Consider the following 20,276-nt stretch of genomic DNA (forward strand, 5'->3'; position numbering starts at 1 on the left):
ATTAAGCCAAAAAGGCCGGTTGAACCGGTCTTCGGTCCGAATTGGATCTGACTCGAGTTCGGTCCGTTGGGTGCGCACAATTGGCCGGTTTACAGTATTGTCCGTATTGAAAAGATGAATGGATCTGAGCCCAAGTCGTCCACCATATTTGACCGGCGAAGAGGGTTTTGTTCGAGATCTCCTCCGTCTCCGCTATCGCTCCGATTGGATCCTTCCGCTCGCTTCTTCCCTTTCAGGTAATCCTCTGTCCACGAACTGTAGGGCGTTGTTGCTTCTCTCGATTAATAACAGATGGGTATGATCGAAACAATTGGAGCCCCCTTCATAACTCCAAAGACTAGGTTTCTTTCCTCCAATTCCAGGTTGTCCTTGATTCTTAGCTTATAGAATGGGTTCTTCGATTTTAATCAGCCCGAAACATAAAAAAATATTGTTTTCTTTTCTCCGGTTAGGTAGATTTCTGTTTTTCTTTACGATTCTGCGCTTTGGATTGTCATTGTTGCCATCTATTTGATCACTTGAATTTTGATATGATTCTGTTAGATGTTTTTCAATGCCAGTGGAGACTGTATATGGATAGTTGTTGCTAAGACTGGACTTTTCTGGTTTTAAAGATGATTGAAATTTGATATGGTCTTCTGAATTTGGGAAAGATGGTGCTAGTCCTAGCGATTGGTGATCTCCACATCCCTCACCGGGCGCCAGATCTGCCAGCCAAATTTAAGTCTATGCTTGTGCCTGGGAAAATTCAGCACATCTTGTGTACTGGAAATCTGTGTATTAAGGTGCTTCTTTTCCACACAAGCAACACCTCCCCTTCAATTATTTTCTATGTTTAACAAGACTTATATGTAGACATCTCATTGTTTTGCATCAAGTGATCAATATGTGCTTACTTTTGCTGCCTTTGTTTGTCATTGTGGCTCAATTTGTGCCAGAATCCTTGACTGAAAGATGCCTGGTGGAGAGCTGCTTTTGTATGATTTTTTTTTAATTGGGTTGCTTTTTTTACTACAATCTGTACTTGAGATGTCCTTAGAGTTTAGTTATTGTATGTTGTCTTGTTGTGCATTCAAACTCAAAATTTTAGGCTCTAGTGATTTTCATGAGAATGATTCATGAAAATATGCGAGAGTGATTTTCAAGCTCTTGCAGAAGAACCTTGGAGAATTTAGGATTAGATTAGTCCATTGCTACTGGTATCTCAAATTTAAAGGGCTCTGATTTTGTAATAGCTATATTTTCACGTGAAATATTGAAAATCAACACTAGAAAAGCTCAAGGATCATAGAGCTTTGTGTTTGGGCCATGTTATGATTCTATTTGTTCATTCAAGGTTAGGTGCTAGAGCAATCAATTACTTCTTAATCATAGTAAATTGCACGTTTCCACACTATTAATCTATCTTTCTTGTGTTTATCTCATTGAATTGAATAATCTTTTGGATGTAAGGAATCATGTATTGACAAAGTAATTTGCTTTTATGATTACTAGAACTTGTTCTTGTTATACTCGAGGAATTTAATTTTGATTTTGGTTGGAGTAGTATAGGTCTTGTCTGTTCTGACCTACCCCATGCTGGGACGCTAGAACATATCGTGATACAATTGAGGGAAGGAGATGAGTGGAGGAGATAAGTGTACGAAAATCTAGGGCGACATCACATGCGCAACGGAACAACAGAAAACAAAAATCCCCAAATTTCCTAAAATATGTTCGTTATCGTGCGAAGGTACGTAAAATCCGTGAAACTGAAAACCACCCGTGAGATAGTTGTGTTCCCTAGGGAGATCGTATATTTCTGAAACCCTAAAGATCTGTAGGAGAGGATGAAGGAGGTAAAGCGTCTTCCTCTCTAGCGGTGATCCACATAGTAGGGTTGCGATGACGCTCCTTCAATCGTTGCATAAATCTCTACACCTACTATTTGAGGAGAAGGGGAGAGGAGAATAGGAGGTGACAACCAAGAAGCCTCTAGCCTATGTGTGTTTGGTTCTCTTATATTTATAGAGGTCCTCTATCAATTTAACCCTAATGGATCCTACTCTATTGGGTATTGGATCTCCATACAACTACCTGAGCCTTTTAGATTAGTGGATCTCTATCCAATAATCTCTCATTGGCTTTTATTATATCTCATCCATAAGATTAAATAATTCAAGGGCTTATTGGATATCCAATAATATAGGGGCTCCGACGGATATCTCATAACTGAACATTCTACTCGTCGCAACGCCTAGTATATATATGTGACCCTCTAGGCCCAATATCGAGTTAGTTGTGAGTTATACCTATTAGAACTCCTTATGGCTCACTGAATTATTATCTCAATAATAATTCACTCGACTCATCGATTGAGGACGTACTAGGCCACTATGTCGTAGTCCCCAAACAATATAGGGGAATCCAATCTATTGGACTTGTCCATTGAAATCCATCGGTTTCTACTCGAGTCTCGCTTTAATCGGATTCTCTCAAAGAATTCTTTCTCTCTCAATCCGAATGACCTTTGCTAGGGATTTATCTAAGTAAGAACACATGAAATATTCCTCTCATAACACCGAGAGTGAATGATCTTCTATCGACACTTAATAGTCCACGTAAGGTTGGTTGTCACTCCCGATGACCGACTGTGCTAGATCTGGAACTCTTAGGCCTATAAGTCCGATATCAACAAATGAAGTATTCATATAGGACATCCTTGGTGTCTCAAGTCTAAGGACTAGGTACACCATCGAGACAATGGAATCGCTATCTAACAATGAGATATCATTAACCATCCATCATTCCGTATATCTATAGTCTCCTATCCATCTAATATCTCAGAGATCGTATACCGGGCATGGTGCTATTAGATCGATACGGTTTCTACTCGAGTTTCGCTCTAATCGGATTCTCTCGAAGAATTCTTTCTCTCTTAATCCGAATGACCTTGGCTAGGGATTTATCTAAGTAAGAATACATGAAATATTCTTCTCATGACATCGAGAGTGGATGATCTTCTATCGACACTTAATAGTCCTCGTAAGGTTGGTTGTCACTCCCGATGACCGGTTGTGCTAGATCTGGAACTACCAAGCCTATAAATCCGATATCAAAGAATGAAGTACTCATATAGGACATCTTTGGTGTCTCAAGTGTAAGGACTAGGTACACCATTGAGATAATAGAATTGCTATCTAACAATGAGGTATCATTATCCATCCATCATTCCGTGAGCGAATCAATCAGTGAACTCATTCTCTAATGAGCACCTGTATTGTAACCCTAGTGTCCCTACGCGAGCAGCTATGAGACCAGCTGCCTCCATTATATGGACGGGTATACAACACATCAGTTTGTCCGGTTATCTCGATATCCCTCTCGAGTAACCTATAATCAGGATGATTTAGGGTCTGTGTTTAAAGGTGAATCAATCTCATTATCGTAATCTCATCATAATCTGATTCTCATTGCACAAATCAATGGACATCACACTATATATACGCATATATGCGACCAACAATATAAAGTGATAAAATGTCAAAATATAATAAGCAAAAAGAATGTGTATCATGTCATACGTGTCATCACTCACGTGATTGGCTTACAGGGCACCTATGACTAGCAATCTCCCACTTGACCTAAAGCCAATCACTTATGTGTCTGATCCCCATCAGACTTCTGTGATGCTTAAAGACAGTATGAGACAATTGCTTTGCTAGTGGATCTGCGATGTTATCTTTAGATGAAACTCTTTCCTTCGCTACATCTCCTCGGGTCACGATCTCTCTGATCAGGTGGAACCTCCTCAGAACGTGCTTAAACTTCTAATGAGACCTAGGTTCCTTCGCTTGAGCAATTGCCCCGTTGTTGTCGCAATATAAGGGAATCGACTCCTCGCTGCCCGGCACGACTCCTAGATCTGTAATGAACTTCTTCATCTAGACTCCCTCCTTTGCTGCCTTTGCTGCAGCAATGTACTTCGCCTCTATGGTCGAGTCAGCGGTAGTATCTTGCTTGGAACTCTTCCAACATACGGCTCCGCCATTCGAGGTTGTCTTTTAACATGGGCAGGACAACCTTAAGATCGGGTTTCTTTCCTTTCCATATCTCATATAATGTAGACACTATCGACTTAGTTGAGATTCTGTTCAGAAGGTAAGCTGCGGTCTCTAGGGCGTATCCCCAGAATGAGACGGGTAGGTCGGCGAAGCTCATCATGAACCGCACCATGTCTAACAGTGTACGATTCCTCCTTTCATATACATTATTTAATTGAGGTGTATAAGGAGGTGTCTATTGGGATAGAATCCCATGGTCCTTGAGGAACTAGGTGAACTATGTACTTCAGTACTCACCTCCTCGATCTGATCGAAGTGTCTTGATACTCTTTCCAATCTGGTTCTCCACTTCATTCTTATGCACTCTGAATTTCTCAAAGGTCTCGGACTTGTACTTAATCAAGTACACATGTCCATACCTTGAGAAATCATCAGTAAACGTAATAAAGTAGGAGTAACCACCTATGGAATGAGTTGACATGGGTCCACATACATCACTATGTATGAGTTCTAGTAGTTCAGTGGCTCTCTCTTCAGTTCCACAAAAAGGAGAGTTGGTTAGTTTTCCACGAAGGCAATATGAGTTGCATATGACTCATAGTCGAATGGATCTAGATATTCATTCTTTAACAATTTTTGAAACTTTCCCTCATGGATGTGACCTAGCCTACAATGTCACAATTATGTACTCTATTCACCTTATCTCGTTTCCTCTTGCCTACCCTTACATTCATGATATTTAGAGCATTGTCTAGCATAAACAAACCATTATGCAATGTTCCTCTCGTGATGATCTCATCATCTAATAATATTGAACAACTATTGTTCTCAAAAACTAATTTATATCCACTAACTGTCAAATATTAAATGGAAATAATGTTTTTGGTAATTTATATCCACTAACTCGCCAATAGCTACTCCAACAATTTTTGCTCCATTGCCTATCTTGAGGTCAATGTCGTCTCTCACCAATCTCCTAGGTCTTTCCAGAACCTACAACGAATTGCAAATATGATAAGAACTATCGATATCCAATACCCATGTGTTATCATAAGAGTCTGACAAATGGAGACTGATCATGAATGTACCTGAAGCTTCTTCAAGCTTTTGTTTCGCTCTCTCTAAAGTACTCTTTGCAGTTCCTCTTCCAGTGCTCATCTTTGCTGCAGTGGAAGCACTAATTTATATCCACTAACTCGCCAACAGCTACTACAACAATTTTTGCTCCATTGCCTATCTTGAGGTCAATGTCGTCTCTCACCAATCTCCTAGGTCTTGCCAGAACCTACAACGAATTGCAAATATGATAAGAACTATCGATATACAATACCCATGTGTTATCATAAGAGTTTGACAAATGGAGACTGATCATGAATGTACCTGAAGCTTCTCCAAGCTTTTGTTTCACCCTCTCTAAGGTACTCTTTGCAGTTCCTCTTCCAGTGCTCATCTTTGTCGTAGTGGAAGCACTGACCTTTGTCGTTTGCTGGGTCTTTCTTAGCAATCTTTGCTTTACCCGGTCCGCCCTTGCTCTTGCCCTTCTTAAGGGACTTTTCTGCCTTCTTTTTCTTTCTGGTCTCACCAGTATAGAGAATTGACTTTTTTTCTTGATAGTGCTCTCTGTCTCCTTCAACATATTTAGGAGCTCAGGAAGAGTCATCTTAAGTTTCTTCGTATTAAAATTTATTATGAACTGTGAAAAAAATATGGTAGGGATTGAAGCACAAGATCCACACACAGGTTATCCTCTAGGATCATTCCTAGACCTGTAAGTTTCTCTATCCAGTCAATCATCTTTAGGATATGGTTTTGAACCGATGTCCTCTCAATCATCCTATCGCGGAAGAGGCTCTTAGATATCTCATATCGTTGAGTCCTTCCCTGTTCCTCAAATAGTTTGCGAACATGTAGGAGAATGGATTTGACATCCATCTTTTCATGTTGTCTCTGTAACTCAAGAGTCATGGAGCCCAACATATAAGTACTTCACGTAGCAAGCGATCTCATCCTCGCTTGCCCATTCCTCGGGCGTAGGCATTACTATATCAAGGACATGCGCGATTTTCTCCACCGTGAGAACAATTCTCTAAGTTGTGGAGTCAATTCGTATAATTCGGACCAGTGAGACGGTTGACATCAAGTATGCCACATAAGAGATTTGAAAATGACATTTTCTGAAAATAAAGATGTAGTATAAATAAATAACATGCAAATTTTGCAGAAAAATAAACAAATAAGATATTGACTTTTATCTTAATCTACTCCTATTATTTTCTCGTAAAACACATAACTCCCTCCGGTATGTGAATCGGAGACCCCTGACAGATCTCTAGTGGGGATCGGGATCCAATCGATGTCTTAACGTAATCTCTAGTAGGGACCGTAAAGGTAGACAACTCTTGCCGATCACAACTCTTTATGATTCCCGTCCTGTTTGGCCTCCGAACCACCATGGTCTCGAGGGACTCGACCAACCATGATATTTGGCTAAGTCAACACTATCGTTATAAGTTGAGTTTGATTCAATGATATACCCTCGAGGGACTCAACAAAGCATACCATGTCCTCAGGTCACCGGTGACATCTCTATGTCGTAGGCAAGATAGCGAATCGTGATATAAGTGAGCCTCGAGGGACTCGACCAACTCAACTTACGTCGAGAATCGGTCCCTACCTATAACGATGAAAGGCCACGTGGGTCAATCTAATTGTCTCACATTTACCAACAATATTATCGAGAAGGGATTTTGATTTGGTCTTTTAATATGACATATCATACACATATATATTTAATATGTATCTATATCGCATACAAATATATATACATATCTAGTAGGTGTACAAGCAATCATACATCACATGAGCAATCACACCAGATGATCATAGACCACAACCTAATGTGATCAGGCCTGAGCCAATGGGCCTAATCACTCACATCAAGATCTATGTGTGTAATTGTGCATCTCCATGCCCTATGATCGTTCATCTTGTCCTCGTCGGTTCTGTCGGCATCTTGGCGCATCTCCATGCATTGCGATCGTCTGTTTCGGCCTTGTGGGTCTCGCTATCGCTTCCACGCTCCCGTTACGCCTCCTCTTGTGATTATAACTTAACCATAGGCACGCAGGTCCGACAATAAACGAGAAAAATAAAGACTCGCAGGACTACTAGATAATAATCATAATAATTAATTATATTTTTAATTAATTAATATTTTTTGTAATTCGAGACATGTATTGAATTTTCTGAATTATGAGGGGTATTTTGATAATTTGGACAAAAAGGATATAATTCAGAATTTCTGAAATTATAAGGGTCAAATCTATCATTTTTCTAAAATGCCCTAATCCCCTTTCTCCCCTACTATATTGCGGCGGGTTGTCAGCCTTGCGTCGATCGCAAGCCTACTGCAAGCAGGTCGCCGACTTGTTGCTGCCGGCTTTATGTGCCTGCACGTAGATTGGCAGCGTTGCCATTTGCGAGGGCAGCAACAGTTGCTGCCCTTTCTCGCTTTTGCGTCAACGATTTTGACGTCAAAAGATTTTCTAAAACACAACATACGCAGTTCAAAACCAATCTTTCGCGCGAATAACCTGGCTCTGATACCATTGTAGGGAAATCTAGGGGCGACATCACATGTACAGCGAAAGAACAGAAAACAAAAATCCCCAAATTTCCCAAAATGTGTTCGTTGTCGTGCGAAGATTAATGCGCAAAATCCACGAAATTAAAAACCACGCGTGAGATATTTGTGTTACATAGGGAGATCGTATATCCTTAAATCCTTGCAGATCTATAGGAGAGGATGAAGGAGGTCAAGCGTCCTCCTCTCTAACGATGATCCATATAACAGGACTACGACGATGAGCCTCCAATCGCTGCCTAAATCTCTACACCTGCTATTTGAGTAGAAGAAGAGGAAAGGAGAATAGGAGGTGACAACCAAGAAGCCTCTAGCCTATGGGTACTTGATTCCCTCTTATTTATAGAAGCCCCTATCAACTTAACCCTAATGGATCCTACCATATTGGGTATTGGATCTCTATCCAATTACCAAAGCCTCGTAGATTAGTGGATCTCTATCCAATAATCTCTTATTGGATCTCATCCATAGGATTCAATAATTCAATGGCTTATTTGATATTCAATAAGATAGAGGCTATGGTGGATATCTCATATTTGAACCTTTACTCGTCGCAACGTCTACCATATGTGTGTGACCTTCTAGACCCAATATTGAGTTGGCCATGAGTCATACTTATCAGAACTCCTTCTGGCTCGGTGAATTATTATCTCCATAATAATTTACTCGACTCATCGACTGCGAACGTACTAGGCCACTACGTCGTAGTCCCCAGACGATATAGGGGACTCTAATCCATTGGACCTGTCTGTCCTCAATTATCGTGTATCTATAGTCCCTCATCCATCTAATATCCTAGAGATCGTATACTAGGCATGGTGTTGTCAGATCCATACGGTTTCTACTCGAGTCTCGCTCTAATCGGATTCTCCCAGAGAACTCTTTATCTCTTAATCCGAATGACTCTGGCCAGACATTTGTCTGAGCAAGAACACATGAGATATTTCTCTCATGACACCGAGAGTGGATGATCGATCCTCTATCAACACTCAATAGTCCTCGTAAGGTTGGCTATCACTCCTGATGACCGGCTGTGGTAGATCTGGAACTTCCAGACCTATAAGTCCGGTATCAAAGAATGAAGTACTCATATAGGACATCCTTGGTATCTCAAGTCGAAGGATCAGGTACTCCACTGAGACAATGGAATCGTTGTCTGACAATGAGGTATCATTAACTATCCAGCATTATGTGAGCGGATCAATCAGTGAACTCATTCTCCAATGAGCACCTACACTGTAGCCCTCGTGTCCCAACACGAGCAGCTATGAGACCAGCTGCCTCCATTATATGGACGGGTATACAACACACCAGTTTGTCCGGTTATCTCGATGTTCCTCTCGAGTAACCTATGACAAGGATTATTTAGGGTTTATGTTTAAAGGTGAATCGGTCTCATTATCGTGATCTCATCACGATCCGATTCTCATTGCACAGATCAATGGACATCATAATATATATACGCATATATGCGACAAGCAATATAAAGTGATAAAATACTAAAATATAATAAGCAAAAAGAATGTGTATCATGTCACATGTGTCATTACTCACGTGATTGGTTTGCAGGGCACCTATGACTAGTAGGAGGAAGAACTAAGAAGGAAAAAGAAAGAGGAAAGAGGAGGCGGTGGAGGTGTGCCGGAGCGAGTAGTGTGCATGCAGCTAGTGGAGGGCAACATGTCTTAGATACATTATGAAGACCCGCAACATGTGAAGTCTTGTCCATGCAACCATACGTCATTTCAATTTGTTCATGCCCTAGGCAGCATATAAGGGGCTAATAATAGGCTTGGTAGTTTCATTTTGGTTGGATCTTGTAGCCATTTTGGACAAAGCGGAGTTCGCAATTGGTCGCCACATAGGCAAAACTACTAAAAAATGAGGCCTTCAACTTGCAAAGATGCCTCCACATACGAAGGGTAGATGCAAACTATCTCAATGCCCTTGAACCACCCAGGTAGCATAGTGTCGGATGGGGCTCTATGGTAGTGTCTAGGGTTCACAGGAACTTTCTACATGGTGGGCTAGCCTTAAAACCCTTTGTCATGCAACCATTTCAAATGAGTAAAGCGTGTCTATTTTATTTGCTAAAGTATTTTGCTGAGTTATGCCTGTGTGATCCAAGATGCACTTTAGAAAAGGGATGATAGCTGTTCTCTCGTTTTCTCATTTGCTTGTTAGACTGCAAGGTTTCAAGGAGGTTGACCCTTTGTGAGTAGGTAACACAAGGTGTAGCATGACTTGAGGAAAACGTCTATGGTAGATTGTACCCAAGCTAGATAAGCACAAAACAACACTCAAAAGACTCTATGGGAATCAACAAGGCTGCATAGAGGGCATCCCATATGCATGATCTTTTGGGGAAAACGAGGATAATGACCTGGGGAAGTGATCAAAGTCGCTTAAAGGAGCAGGCATATGAAATTTGGAGTTCGAAGGAATGACCAACCCATCTCGTGAGAGGCTCCATAAGGATACGTGAGCTAGGAAGAACACCTGAGTTCGATATATGACTCTATGTTGTCAATCTTTCTTGACATCGTGTTATGCAAGTGAGAGCTTTGCAAAGGATTAGGTCGTGCATGTAGGTGAATAGTTGAGTGACGACAAGGGGAATTGATGATTCGAAGAATTTGGTACTCATGCAAAGGCTTTGTGTGTTGGCTAAAGGCTGCTTGTGAAGCATAAAGTCACTCTCTTTGGCATGAAGGAAAACAAATGTAGTAAATCCCTAAACTGAGCAGCAGATTCAGTATTTTGCTAAGTGATGTTAGTACAATGGAGAACTACAAAAATGAAATGTCATGATGTACAAAGTGCTTTTGCAGTGGTGGAATAGTCACATGTTTATTCGTTGCAAACTATTCAGATTACATGGAGTATTCCTAGTAGATGCTGTCCTTTGAAACTTTTGAGGAAGTATGCGAAGAAGAAAGTTGGTTCAATGGGCTGGAATTCCAATGGGAATGTCCTGATTTTTTGCAAGTGCATCTATGCAAAGGATCATACATTTCAAGGAAATATCTCAAAATATGGTGCACTTAACACTTGTGGCGATCTTTCGAGATGAAGAGAAGGGAAGCAAAGACAAAGGCTCTATAAAGCTCAAAGAATGTTGGAACCGAGCAAGCGACAAGGCATTATTGCATAATCTCGCATGAGGTGATGCTTCTGTGGATGCATTAGTCAAGTGATGGAGCAAGTAAAGATAAAGGCATACAACGAGCTTATGAGGGATGCTATTGAGCTTAAATGAGGGTTGATCCATGTCGTGGTAGATGCAAGGACCACAATTATCCCAATACGGGCTAAGGAGCAAGCAACTTAGTTTGAACTTGATGAAGGGCATGAGCCTTGTGAAGGGAGTCTACTTAGAAGACAAAAAATAGAGTGTAATCATCATGACTAGTGTTTTTAAAAGCGTTAGATGCCAAAAGGTGCTAAGGTCCCAAAATGCCTAGGGTGCAAGCGAAGCGAGGCGCTCTAGAATATTAAAATATAAAAAATTATATATTATGATTAATAAATATGATCATGAAAATAAAAATATCACATCAAATTGAAATAATATAAAGTATCAAATCACATTGTCCGTCTTCTAATAAGAAAAATATCAAAACAGTAAAGTTTTACATCAAATTCAATGATAATCATAATCAACATTATTATTCTCAAACTTATCATCATCTTCCTCTTCCTCTTGTTTGTCTTAATTAAAATAGGTTTCCTCCTCTTCAACAATGATAGGTGATGAACTTGAGGCTTTTGCTCTTATTTTTTACTTTCGTCATTTGTCCGGTGTATCTCTGTAATTTTTCAACACTCGAGGCTCTTGTCACATCTCCCTATATCAAACTATTATCTTCAAATCCAAGTTCATCTTCGGCATCTTGCGAGTTCATACCTATTTACCCTACCAACTACTTATTTGAGTCATCAATATCTTATAATAAGATTGGATCAATACTATTTCGTAAATCATAACGAGCCTTCAGTGCTTGATTGTATTTTATATAGACTATATCATGTAATCGTTGATGTTGTAACCAATTCTTTCTTTTTGTGTGAATTTATCATGTCATACGAATTAAAAATATATTAATACATCTATCTAAAAATAAATAAATTAGTTGAAACAAAGATATTCTTATATACTTACATTCTCAAAGAAACTTCAATTTCACTCATAACCCGTAAACATGTTTCCCAGGTTGTGCTTTTGATGGTATCTTACCAATTCTTTATTGCGTGTGAATTCTCTCATCATATTCAAAGCCTCGGTATGATTGTAGAGAAATCCAACGACAAAGATTATCATTCCTAAAGTATTCTTGATGTCATGACTCTTTTCGATATCCTCTAATATTTAGATCAAATGCAATGTGCGGTGCATGGAGTCTAGTACGAGTGGTCTTTTGTTGAAGTAATTTACTTAAGAGGATAATAAAATTGATAAGACTTAAGAATCACATAATTCTTCCATTCAAATTGGAGACGAAGAGTAATTAAAAGTTTTAAAAGTTCAAAAGATAAATCTTACTAGCTAAAACATAGTTGCTTCCATTGTCCGTCATAACTTGGATGATATTTTGTTTACTAATTTCTTCTAAAAACTTGTCAAACAACTCATATATCTTTTCTCCATATTTCATAAAAGAATATGCATCTATTGACTTTACTAACAATGCTCCAATTTTTTCTACAAACTTGTTAAGCAACTTATGTATCTTTTCTTCAGATTTCATAAAAGAAGATGTATATATTAACTTCACAAACATGGTTCCTAAAAAATAATTTATCATAAAATTAATTCTACTCTTTTATCTCTTATCGGTCCAAGCATTTGACATATTAGAACAACCATGCTTTACCTATGATTCTTTGTGACCCTTCAATAAGTCATTTGTATACTCCAACACTTTCTTTAGTAATGGAACTCTCAACTTATGACAGCTTGGAGGTTTTAATCCCCTATCATATCTTTCAATAGCTTCAATTATCTATTTAAAACTGTTTGAACGACAAGCATTAACGAGAATTTTAGCCTTATTAAAGAAGTGAGTAATATGTTGAATCGTTCTTCCCCTTATTTCCTTATCATAAGCATCGCTTATATTTTTTTTGCCTAATTTTGCTCTCATTTGACCTTGTTGCTTTTGTGGTTTTTAATACATATACAAGTCCATCAGTTCTTTTTAGCCTTCTTAGCAATCACAACTTCTTTTCCTTTGGCACTTTTTGAATGATCTTCCTCTTCTTTATCATCTCGAATATGTTGAACACCATTCTCAGGTAAAATCTCATAAGACTCATTCCTTTGTGTCTTAGTCATATAAGCCAACAACTTTTCTTTTACATCAGGTGAACACTTTTGGCATCCTGATGGATTCTTGAAGTTACCTACTTAATGTTGCTTTGCATGGAAAATGTCACCTTTAAGAGTCTTCTCACAAAAAAAATGAGTCGCTGCACTAAGATCTTTAGGATCTTTTAGATAATTGTATTTCCAACGGGGATCTTTTCTTGAGTTTTTTGACGAATCTTCTGAATTACTTTGTACACTTGCTATTATTCTTGAAATATAAAAATGATAAAAAATCGAAGGCAATATACATTAAGAAAAATGTCAATAACAACATATCATATGGTATGCTGCAAGCCTACAACTATAGAATGCTAACTGTTATGCTCTAAGCATAGTGTTTTCGAAAGAGGTGAAATTTTAGGTGGATGCTAACTGCTAAGCAGTGTCATTTTTTAATTGCTATTATGTTTTACAGTGTTTTATGTAGTGTTTTGATATCAACATGATATATGTGGCTAAACAGGTTTCTACTGATGGTGACCTGTGCTAAACAGATTTCTAACCAGTGCTAAATAGTTCCAAAGAGGGGATTAATCAGTGCTAAGCAGTTCTAAAGAGGGGTTTAATCAGTGTTAAACAGTTTCAAAGAGGGATTGAGTAGAGGAGTATAACTGGCCTATAGAGGAAGGTGGGGAAGGAGAGAGCGGTGGGGGAAGCTGCAAACAAAGGCATCGATGACGGAGGAAGCTTCAAACGAAGGCGGTGGTGGTGGAGGAATCTGTGTACAAAGGCGTCGACAATAGAGGAAGCTTCGGATGAAGGCGGCGGTGACGGAAGAAGCTGTGAATGAAGGTGATAAAGACGGAGGAAGCTTCAGACGAAGGTGTCGGTGGAGGAGAGAGCTACGCACGAAGGCAGAGGTGGCAGACGTAGGGGCGGGGTGGGGGGGCGAGTGTTTAATGTTAGGACTCTTTAGTTGGTTTGATTGAACCAACTTGCCTATATAATTGAACTAGGCACGAACACAAGCCACCTTCACTCGGGCACTTGCCCGTGGCACCTAGCGCCCGGACTCAAGTGAGCGCCCAAGCGATGCTTCAACAAATTGCATCACATGGAGGTTGTGTGAGGTGCTTGGGCCATGCTTGAGCAACTAGGTGAAAGCCCGAGCACCTATTAAAAACATTGATTATGACACTTTCCTTAGACATAGGTCGAGGAAATGAACACCTAGAATGGAACGAATGGAACCATGTTGTTTTCCTCATTATAATAGGGGATGGCTCATCCAACATGGTGCCAAGGTCAAAGAGAGCTTTGAGGCACATGCACCATATGTAAACAATGTAATTTACATTGGAACCAAGGTAGGGAGATATATCTCAATTTATAGTAGCAAAGTTGGTGACAGGAGGCCTTGACACGAGATAAGAGGCCGTAAAGTAGAGGTAGGTACTTGTGAAGAATATTTCAACATGTTGCCATTCCAGTGCCATGAGAAAATCCATAGATAAGTAATACACAACGAATATTGTGTTGGGGGGTGAGACCTAAAATCTATATATTGGCACAAAGATCGTTACTAAGGTAGGAGGAACTACAAGGCTTGTTGAGCAATGGGTTGGCCAAAAGCTAAACTTCTTCTATGGGTGGTCCGATGTTGTGGGGGTAGTTCAGGTGTATGAATATTGATTGCCAATGGATCAAGGATAATGCAGAAGTGACAAAGGGCACACATGGAAGGATGTAGTCCGAGTATCCAACACTAAATGTGAGGGGTGGCGATGCAGGATCAGTTCGAGGCGATGCGATACATTGACAAGTCCCAAGAGGGACTCAATTATTTGGAGGAATGGTGTAAGCTATTAGGAGCTTAGTTTGGGTGGCAATACAAAGAAAAGATGGGCCATTGATTCAAGGATTGAGTTTTATTGTACCACAGAGGCTAGTCTTCCATGCCTGTGTCAAGTTTGCAAGCCTTGGGCATCAGCGGATAAAGAGCAATACAATAGAGGTGGATCTTGCGAGTGCATACTAATAAGTCCAATTAGGGACTTGATTATATAGAGCTATGATAAAAGATTTGGATGATAAACTTTTTCAGAGCTCGAAGTCACTTAAGGAAACCTAGGTGCAATCGACGGATAAATCCAAGCAAGCAAACATTGCTACCAATAACATAAGCGAACAATAGAGTTACCTCAAGCCCAACAACATGATGATGGAGGCCATGCTTGGGAGTTGTAGTCTCTCTTTCTATCGAATAGAGGTGGACTCTTAAGGGAGTGCCACATTATTCGTGAAAAAAAGGAAGAGGGATGAGATGCATGATGATAGGTAGTCATTTGTAGGGCACTTCAGGTTAATACGATGGTGGGTTACCAAGAAATATAGGAGCAACGAGTGATGTTGCACCCTAAGCTGCATAGAGGAGGCAATGAAACTTATACCAAAGGAGATACTACCTCAAGGAGACAACTTGAACAAGTGCATTATTTGCTTCATTTGAGGCATAATTTTGCTCGTTTATGGGCAAACACTTCGTGCATTCGAAAGTGCAAGGCAAAGACGAGGTGAAATTGAGGAGACAACTTAATGCAAGGAGTGTATCTCGAGGAGGCCGGTAACCTTGCCTTCAACTTTATAGAGAATGGACGAAACCAAGTATCTCATTTCTCTTAATTATCCCTTAAGTGAGCTTTGCACACTTTAAAAGTCTCTTAGAAGTGCACTTCGAAGAAAAATAACCGTTAAATCCTCAATGTTGGTGATTGTTCTCTTCATTTCCCAGGAGAGTGATATCGAAAAGCCAAGGTGATGGAAACCTACTTGGAGACGATGAGTAAGGGATGAACCATAAAGCAAATTTTATATAAAAAGGCCTCAAGTCAAATTTTGTATGGCCATGCAGGTTAAACTCCAATAGGCATCTAACCAATTTAGTCGACGCAAGATGTTCGATGGATTAATATGCAATAATGTTCTTTTTCATTCATCAGATCGATTTATAGGTACCAGTGAGGACAGCTCGACCAAGCACACAATTGAGTCAATCACTAGTGAGTTAAAGCAACATATTGTAATATACTGATCAAACTTTGACTGCTTAATAGCAACGTGACCAACTAGGAGCCAGAAGGTGTATTGCAGCCAACAGGGAATTGAAGATGCAAGAAAGCCAAAAGGTGAATTGCAGCCAACACAGGATTGAAGATGCAGTAGTAGTTTGCATTGCGTTCTCTTATCATTACCATGGGTTATGTTGCAGGTTCTTAAGGAGAGCATAAGGCTTTGAGGAGGTTGACTCTTTATAAGCATGTATCAAATGGGTGTCACATAGTTTAGACAAAATCAGCTAAGTCCATGATAGTCAAGCGGTGGGCCGTGGGCGGTGGGCGTACAAGTAGTGGTCGACAGGCGATGGGCATGCGGGCAACAATGGGTGGAGAGTAGATCGTGACTCTTTGTGAGGAGTCATATCATAGCCCTGGTGCAATTTAAAGTAAAAATATATAATGAACCAGATCGATGAGCATGCAGGTGGAGAGTAGATCACAACTCCTTGTGAGGAGTCATGACCTAACTATTAGTTTAGAATTGCATGTATGAATACACATGGTTTTAGTGGTATTAGCTGAACAAACTGCAAAACGTTCAAGAAGGATGGAGGATTTATCAATGGTGTTTCATCTGACACCTTGTATTACTATGCTTTGTCTTGCGTTTGTGTCAAACTTAACTTTATCTATAGATATTGTGTACTACATTTATGGTAGTCTCACCATTTTGCACATGTTTATTCTTGCACTGTTAGGTTACAGATTTTTCTAGGTGATTAAGTGTTTGGTTTTATTTGTTGAACATGTTGAGCAATTTGGTTTATATCATAACTCTTAGGGTTTTGAAAGAGAACAAAGGAAAATGGATTACTTCTGTGTGATTGTCTTAAAAGTTGACAAACTTGTTAAAATTTCATCTTCAGGAAGTTCATGATTACTTGAAAAGCCTTTGTCCTGACTTGCATATTACTCGAGGTGAATATGATGAGGATGCTCGTTATCCAGAAAATAAGACTCTCACGATTGGTCAATTTAAGCTTGGGCTTTGCCATGGTCATCAGGTTTGTTTTCTTTGCTCTTTCATGTATTTTTCAGTAACCTATCTTGTAAGTCAACCATGCTTATATTTATTCTTTTAGTATGCTGTATACATCATTTTCTGCAAAATCAACTAGTGACATGGCATGTAAAGTTATTAATCAATGTCATGCTTTATATAGCTATTACCTCAACACACTGTTCAGAATGATATGAAAAATTATGTGACAAATTTGTGAGTTCCTTAGCCTCACATGAAGACTGAAGTAATTGCCTGCATTTGCTTACATTCAGTTTATTTAGGGTCAGAGAGTCAAAGAGGCAGATACATATTATGGATCATTTAAGAAACATGGACATTTTTCTCTCTGTTATATCTCACAGAATATGACCTCTACAAAAGCATGTTTCTTAGTCTCTCGACTCTGCTTTCAGATGGGAAAAAATGCATTTACTTTTGTGTTAGAAATCTTTGATTTATCAGTTTTCTGAAACAATGTGCATCTCTAGGAAAGCTTCATCTGAGGGATTTGCCAGATAGGATCCTAAATGAACATTTGGACAGGTCTATCTTGAGTTGATGTTCCAGTTTCTTTTTTCTTTCCTCAAAAAATGAATGCTTTCACACCTATATGGGAGACTTGGTTCATTTTCTTTCATCCTTGTAACATCGATTCTCATGGAATTAAAGGAACCACTCTCTTTTCTCCAAGACAACCACTTTAAGTGGCACAAGATTTATTAAAACAATAAGATTTTAATTCTTTTTTTTGTATTTTATAAGATGTATAATTCTTTTGTCATTTATGATTCTATACTTATTTCGAAGAGAATGAAAAGTTTCTATAGTCAAATATGGTTTATTGTGCATTACCTTTAGCTTTGTTATACACGTAATTAGATTTATTTTTTCCTCTGGCAGATCTGTTCCCTATAGGTTATAATTTTTGTAGTTAACCCTGATCATCAATGTTGTTTTGAAAATTACTATATTCTCATATTTGGTACTTGCATAATGTTGAATAAGTTTTGTGTGATTGGTGTAAAGAATTCTTGTTTGCTTACTTCAAAAATCTATTTGTAATGTTACATCTTGAAGATGTTATAATATTGCTCCCTTTATTTTTAATTAAATTTAAACATACACTTTTCACTGAATAATTTGGCTTAGACTATTAAGTCATGGAAGGTCGACAACTTTGTTTCTGGCATGTGCAACCCTTATTATCTTGAAATTGTCTAGGAATTATTACAGGATTTGCTATTATAAATTAGGATGAGATTTTTTTTTTCAAGTAGTTCAGTTTTATACACAGCTAAGGTAGATATTTGAATCATTCACATGATTTCTTCCAATTCACAAGTCATTTTCACCTTTTGCTTTTCTTATATTGCTGAGTTGTTATTTTTCATCCATGTTTCATGTTTGCCATAATTAATAAATAGTTTCATTCTTGATTTATGCATATAATCAAGAATGTTGGATGTCATCCGATAGGCTGACTTAGACTAATCTCGACGTTGTTATAAAATGATCTCATTTTTAATTTTTGCTAGATTTTGTAAGAACACATTTTATAAGGTGTACACATTCGGCTTAGACTGTTTAAGTTGTCAACCCCATGGTGATTTCATAACTTTGTTTCATGAAGATGCAAGTCTTCTTATCATCTTGAATTTAGTCAAGGACAGTTTATGCGTTGACTTTTGGTTGACATCATTATCTACCATGGATTTGTTAATTTCTCTTTCAAATAGTCTCCCTAAAAGTTTCTTCGTGTAGACACCTGAAATTAAAAGTAACTCCCATTACCATTTTTTGGTTCCCACCTGTCTGCTTGTTTCTTTTCAAGCATGTCCGAGTGGTTATGGGTGACCCATTTTTCATGTCCGCTGTGCTCATCAGTTCATTCTTGATTTATGCAGATCATCCCATGGGGTGACTTGGATTCATTGGCCATGCTTCAGAGGCAATTGGATGTAGATATCCTTGTAACTGGACACACTCATCAGTTCAAGGCCTACAAGCACGAGGCCGGTGTCGTCATAAACCCTGGCTCTGCAACTGGTGCATATAGCAGCATAACTTATGATGTCAACCCGAGTTTCGTGCTAATGGACATTGATGGTCTTCGTGTCGTAGTTTATGTTTATGAGCTTATTGATGGAGAGGTAAAGGTTGACAAGATCGACTTCAAAAAAACTGCCAATACCCAGTCTGCTCACTAATCTTCTGCAGATTACAACCTTGGTATTTCTGGTTTGGTTGTTTGAATGTGCTGACATCTATCATGCGGTTGAGATGAACTATTGGATTGTGAACCTTGATTTGCTTTTTAACAATTGCATTTCAAGTTCTTAACACATTATTGTAGCAAAGTTGGCATGGTTGGGGTTCTTTTTTGGGTTTATTTGTGTCTTATGATATAACTTTTACTTTTCAGAGGATTAGACAATCAACAGAAATGAGAAAGTTGTTTAGTGGTGGGCAAGCAGTTGAAGCAAACAGTAACGTTTTCTCATCGTCACAAAACACCATGGTGAATCGAACAAGACGAGGTAAGACAGAAATTGAGATCATAACAACAACATGGGAGACCAACTTTGTTCACAATAAAATAGTTTGCAAATAACACTTGTCATATGCAAATGATGTGACCATTGCATTTCCTATACGGAAAGAAGCCCTCCTATATTAAAACAGATGTTCAAAGCTATGATTAAATGCCTTCTTTTGTGTAAAACCGGTGAACAAAAAGTTCAATAGTTTTAGGGGGAAACCACTAATAAACGGAAGACATAATCTAGTGATGATTGTAAAATTATGCTTCTTTTGTTTACTTTACATATTAGCCATCTGTATTCAATTTGTTTGATCTAACCTTTATCCAAGAAGACCTATTCGACCATAAAATAGAAAATATGGTCCCCCACAATCCCCCTCATATTAAGGTAATGAAAATATCATTATTCTGAGCCTTCCACATTAATTAAAAAGTCTGTGCAATAAATAAGCACCCTCAATCATTCCCTTGAGCTATTTCCCAACGCTCAATGAATCCAAAAACTTTAAACTGGACACCATTTAGTTTGTTATCAAGTAACTGAAAAACTGTTATAGTGAAATCACATTGGAAAGAAACATACACAATAGAAACATACCCTAGCATCAACACAAGTAGCAA

The 20,276-nt window shown here is 38.7% G+C and overlaps 1 protein-coding gene across 3 annotated transcripts; it reads left to right on the top strand.

Moving 5' to 3' along the window:
- The first annotated feature begins 100 nt into the window (after positions 1–100).
- LOC103973457 (vacuolar protein sorting-associated protein 29) lies at positions 101–19,489 on the top strand. Of its 3 annotated transcripts, none has more exons than XM_009388021.3 (4): positions 101–236; positions 544–785; positions 16,977–17,114; positions 19,018–19,489. In XM_009388021.3, exons 2-4 carry the CDS (start codon positions 654–656, stop codon positions 19,318–19,320), a joined length of 573 nt encoding a protein of 190 aa, XP_009386296.1. In that variant the 5' UTR covers positions 101–236; positions 544–653; the 3' UTR covers positions 19,321–19,489. The 3 variants fall into 3 exon arrangements, with proteins under 3 accessions (XP_009386296.1, XP_009386300.1, XP_009386298.1); XM_009388025.3 differs by having other exon boundaries at positions 119–236; positions 654–785; XM_009388023.3 differs by having other exon boundaries at positions 125–236; positions 615–785.
- The last annotated feature ends 787 nt before the right edge of the window (positions 19,490–20,276 follow it).

This window comes from Musa acuminata, chromosome BXJ2-8 (genome assembly GCF_036884655.1).
Source record: "Musa acuminata AAA Group cultivar baxijiao chromosome BXJ2-8, Cavendish_Baxijiao_AAA, whole genome shotgun sequence".
NCBI classification, from domain to species: Eukaryota; Viridiplantae; Streptophyta; class Magnoliopsida; order Zingiberales; family Musaceae; genus Musa; species Musa acuminata.

Bases quoted from the DNA above. Each gene is read 5' to 3' on its own strand.
- LOC103973457 (XM_009388021.3), top strand. From the start codon at position 654: ATGGTGCTAGTCCTAGCGATTGGTGATCTCCACATCCCTCACCGGGCG. The intron at 786-16,976 runs GTGCTTCTTTTC...TTTCATCTTCAG, and splicing joins CTGGAAATCTGTGTATTAAG to GAAGTTCATGATTACTTGAA. The intron at 17,115-19,017 runs GTTTGTTTTCTT...TGATTTATGCAG, and splicing joins GGCTTTGCCATGGTCATCAG to ATCATCCCATGGGGTGACTT.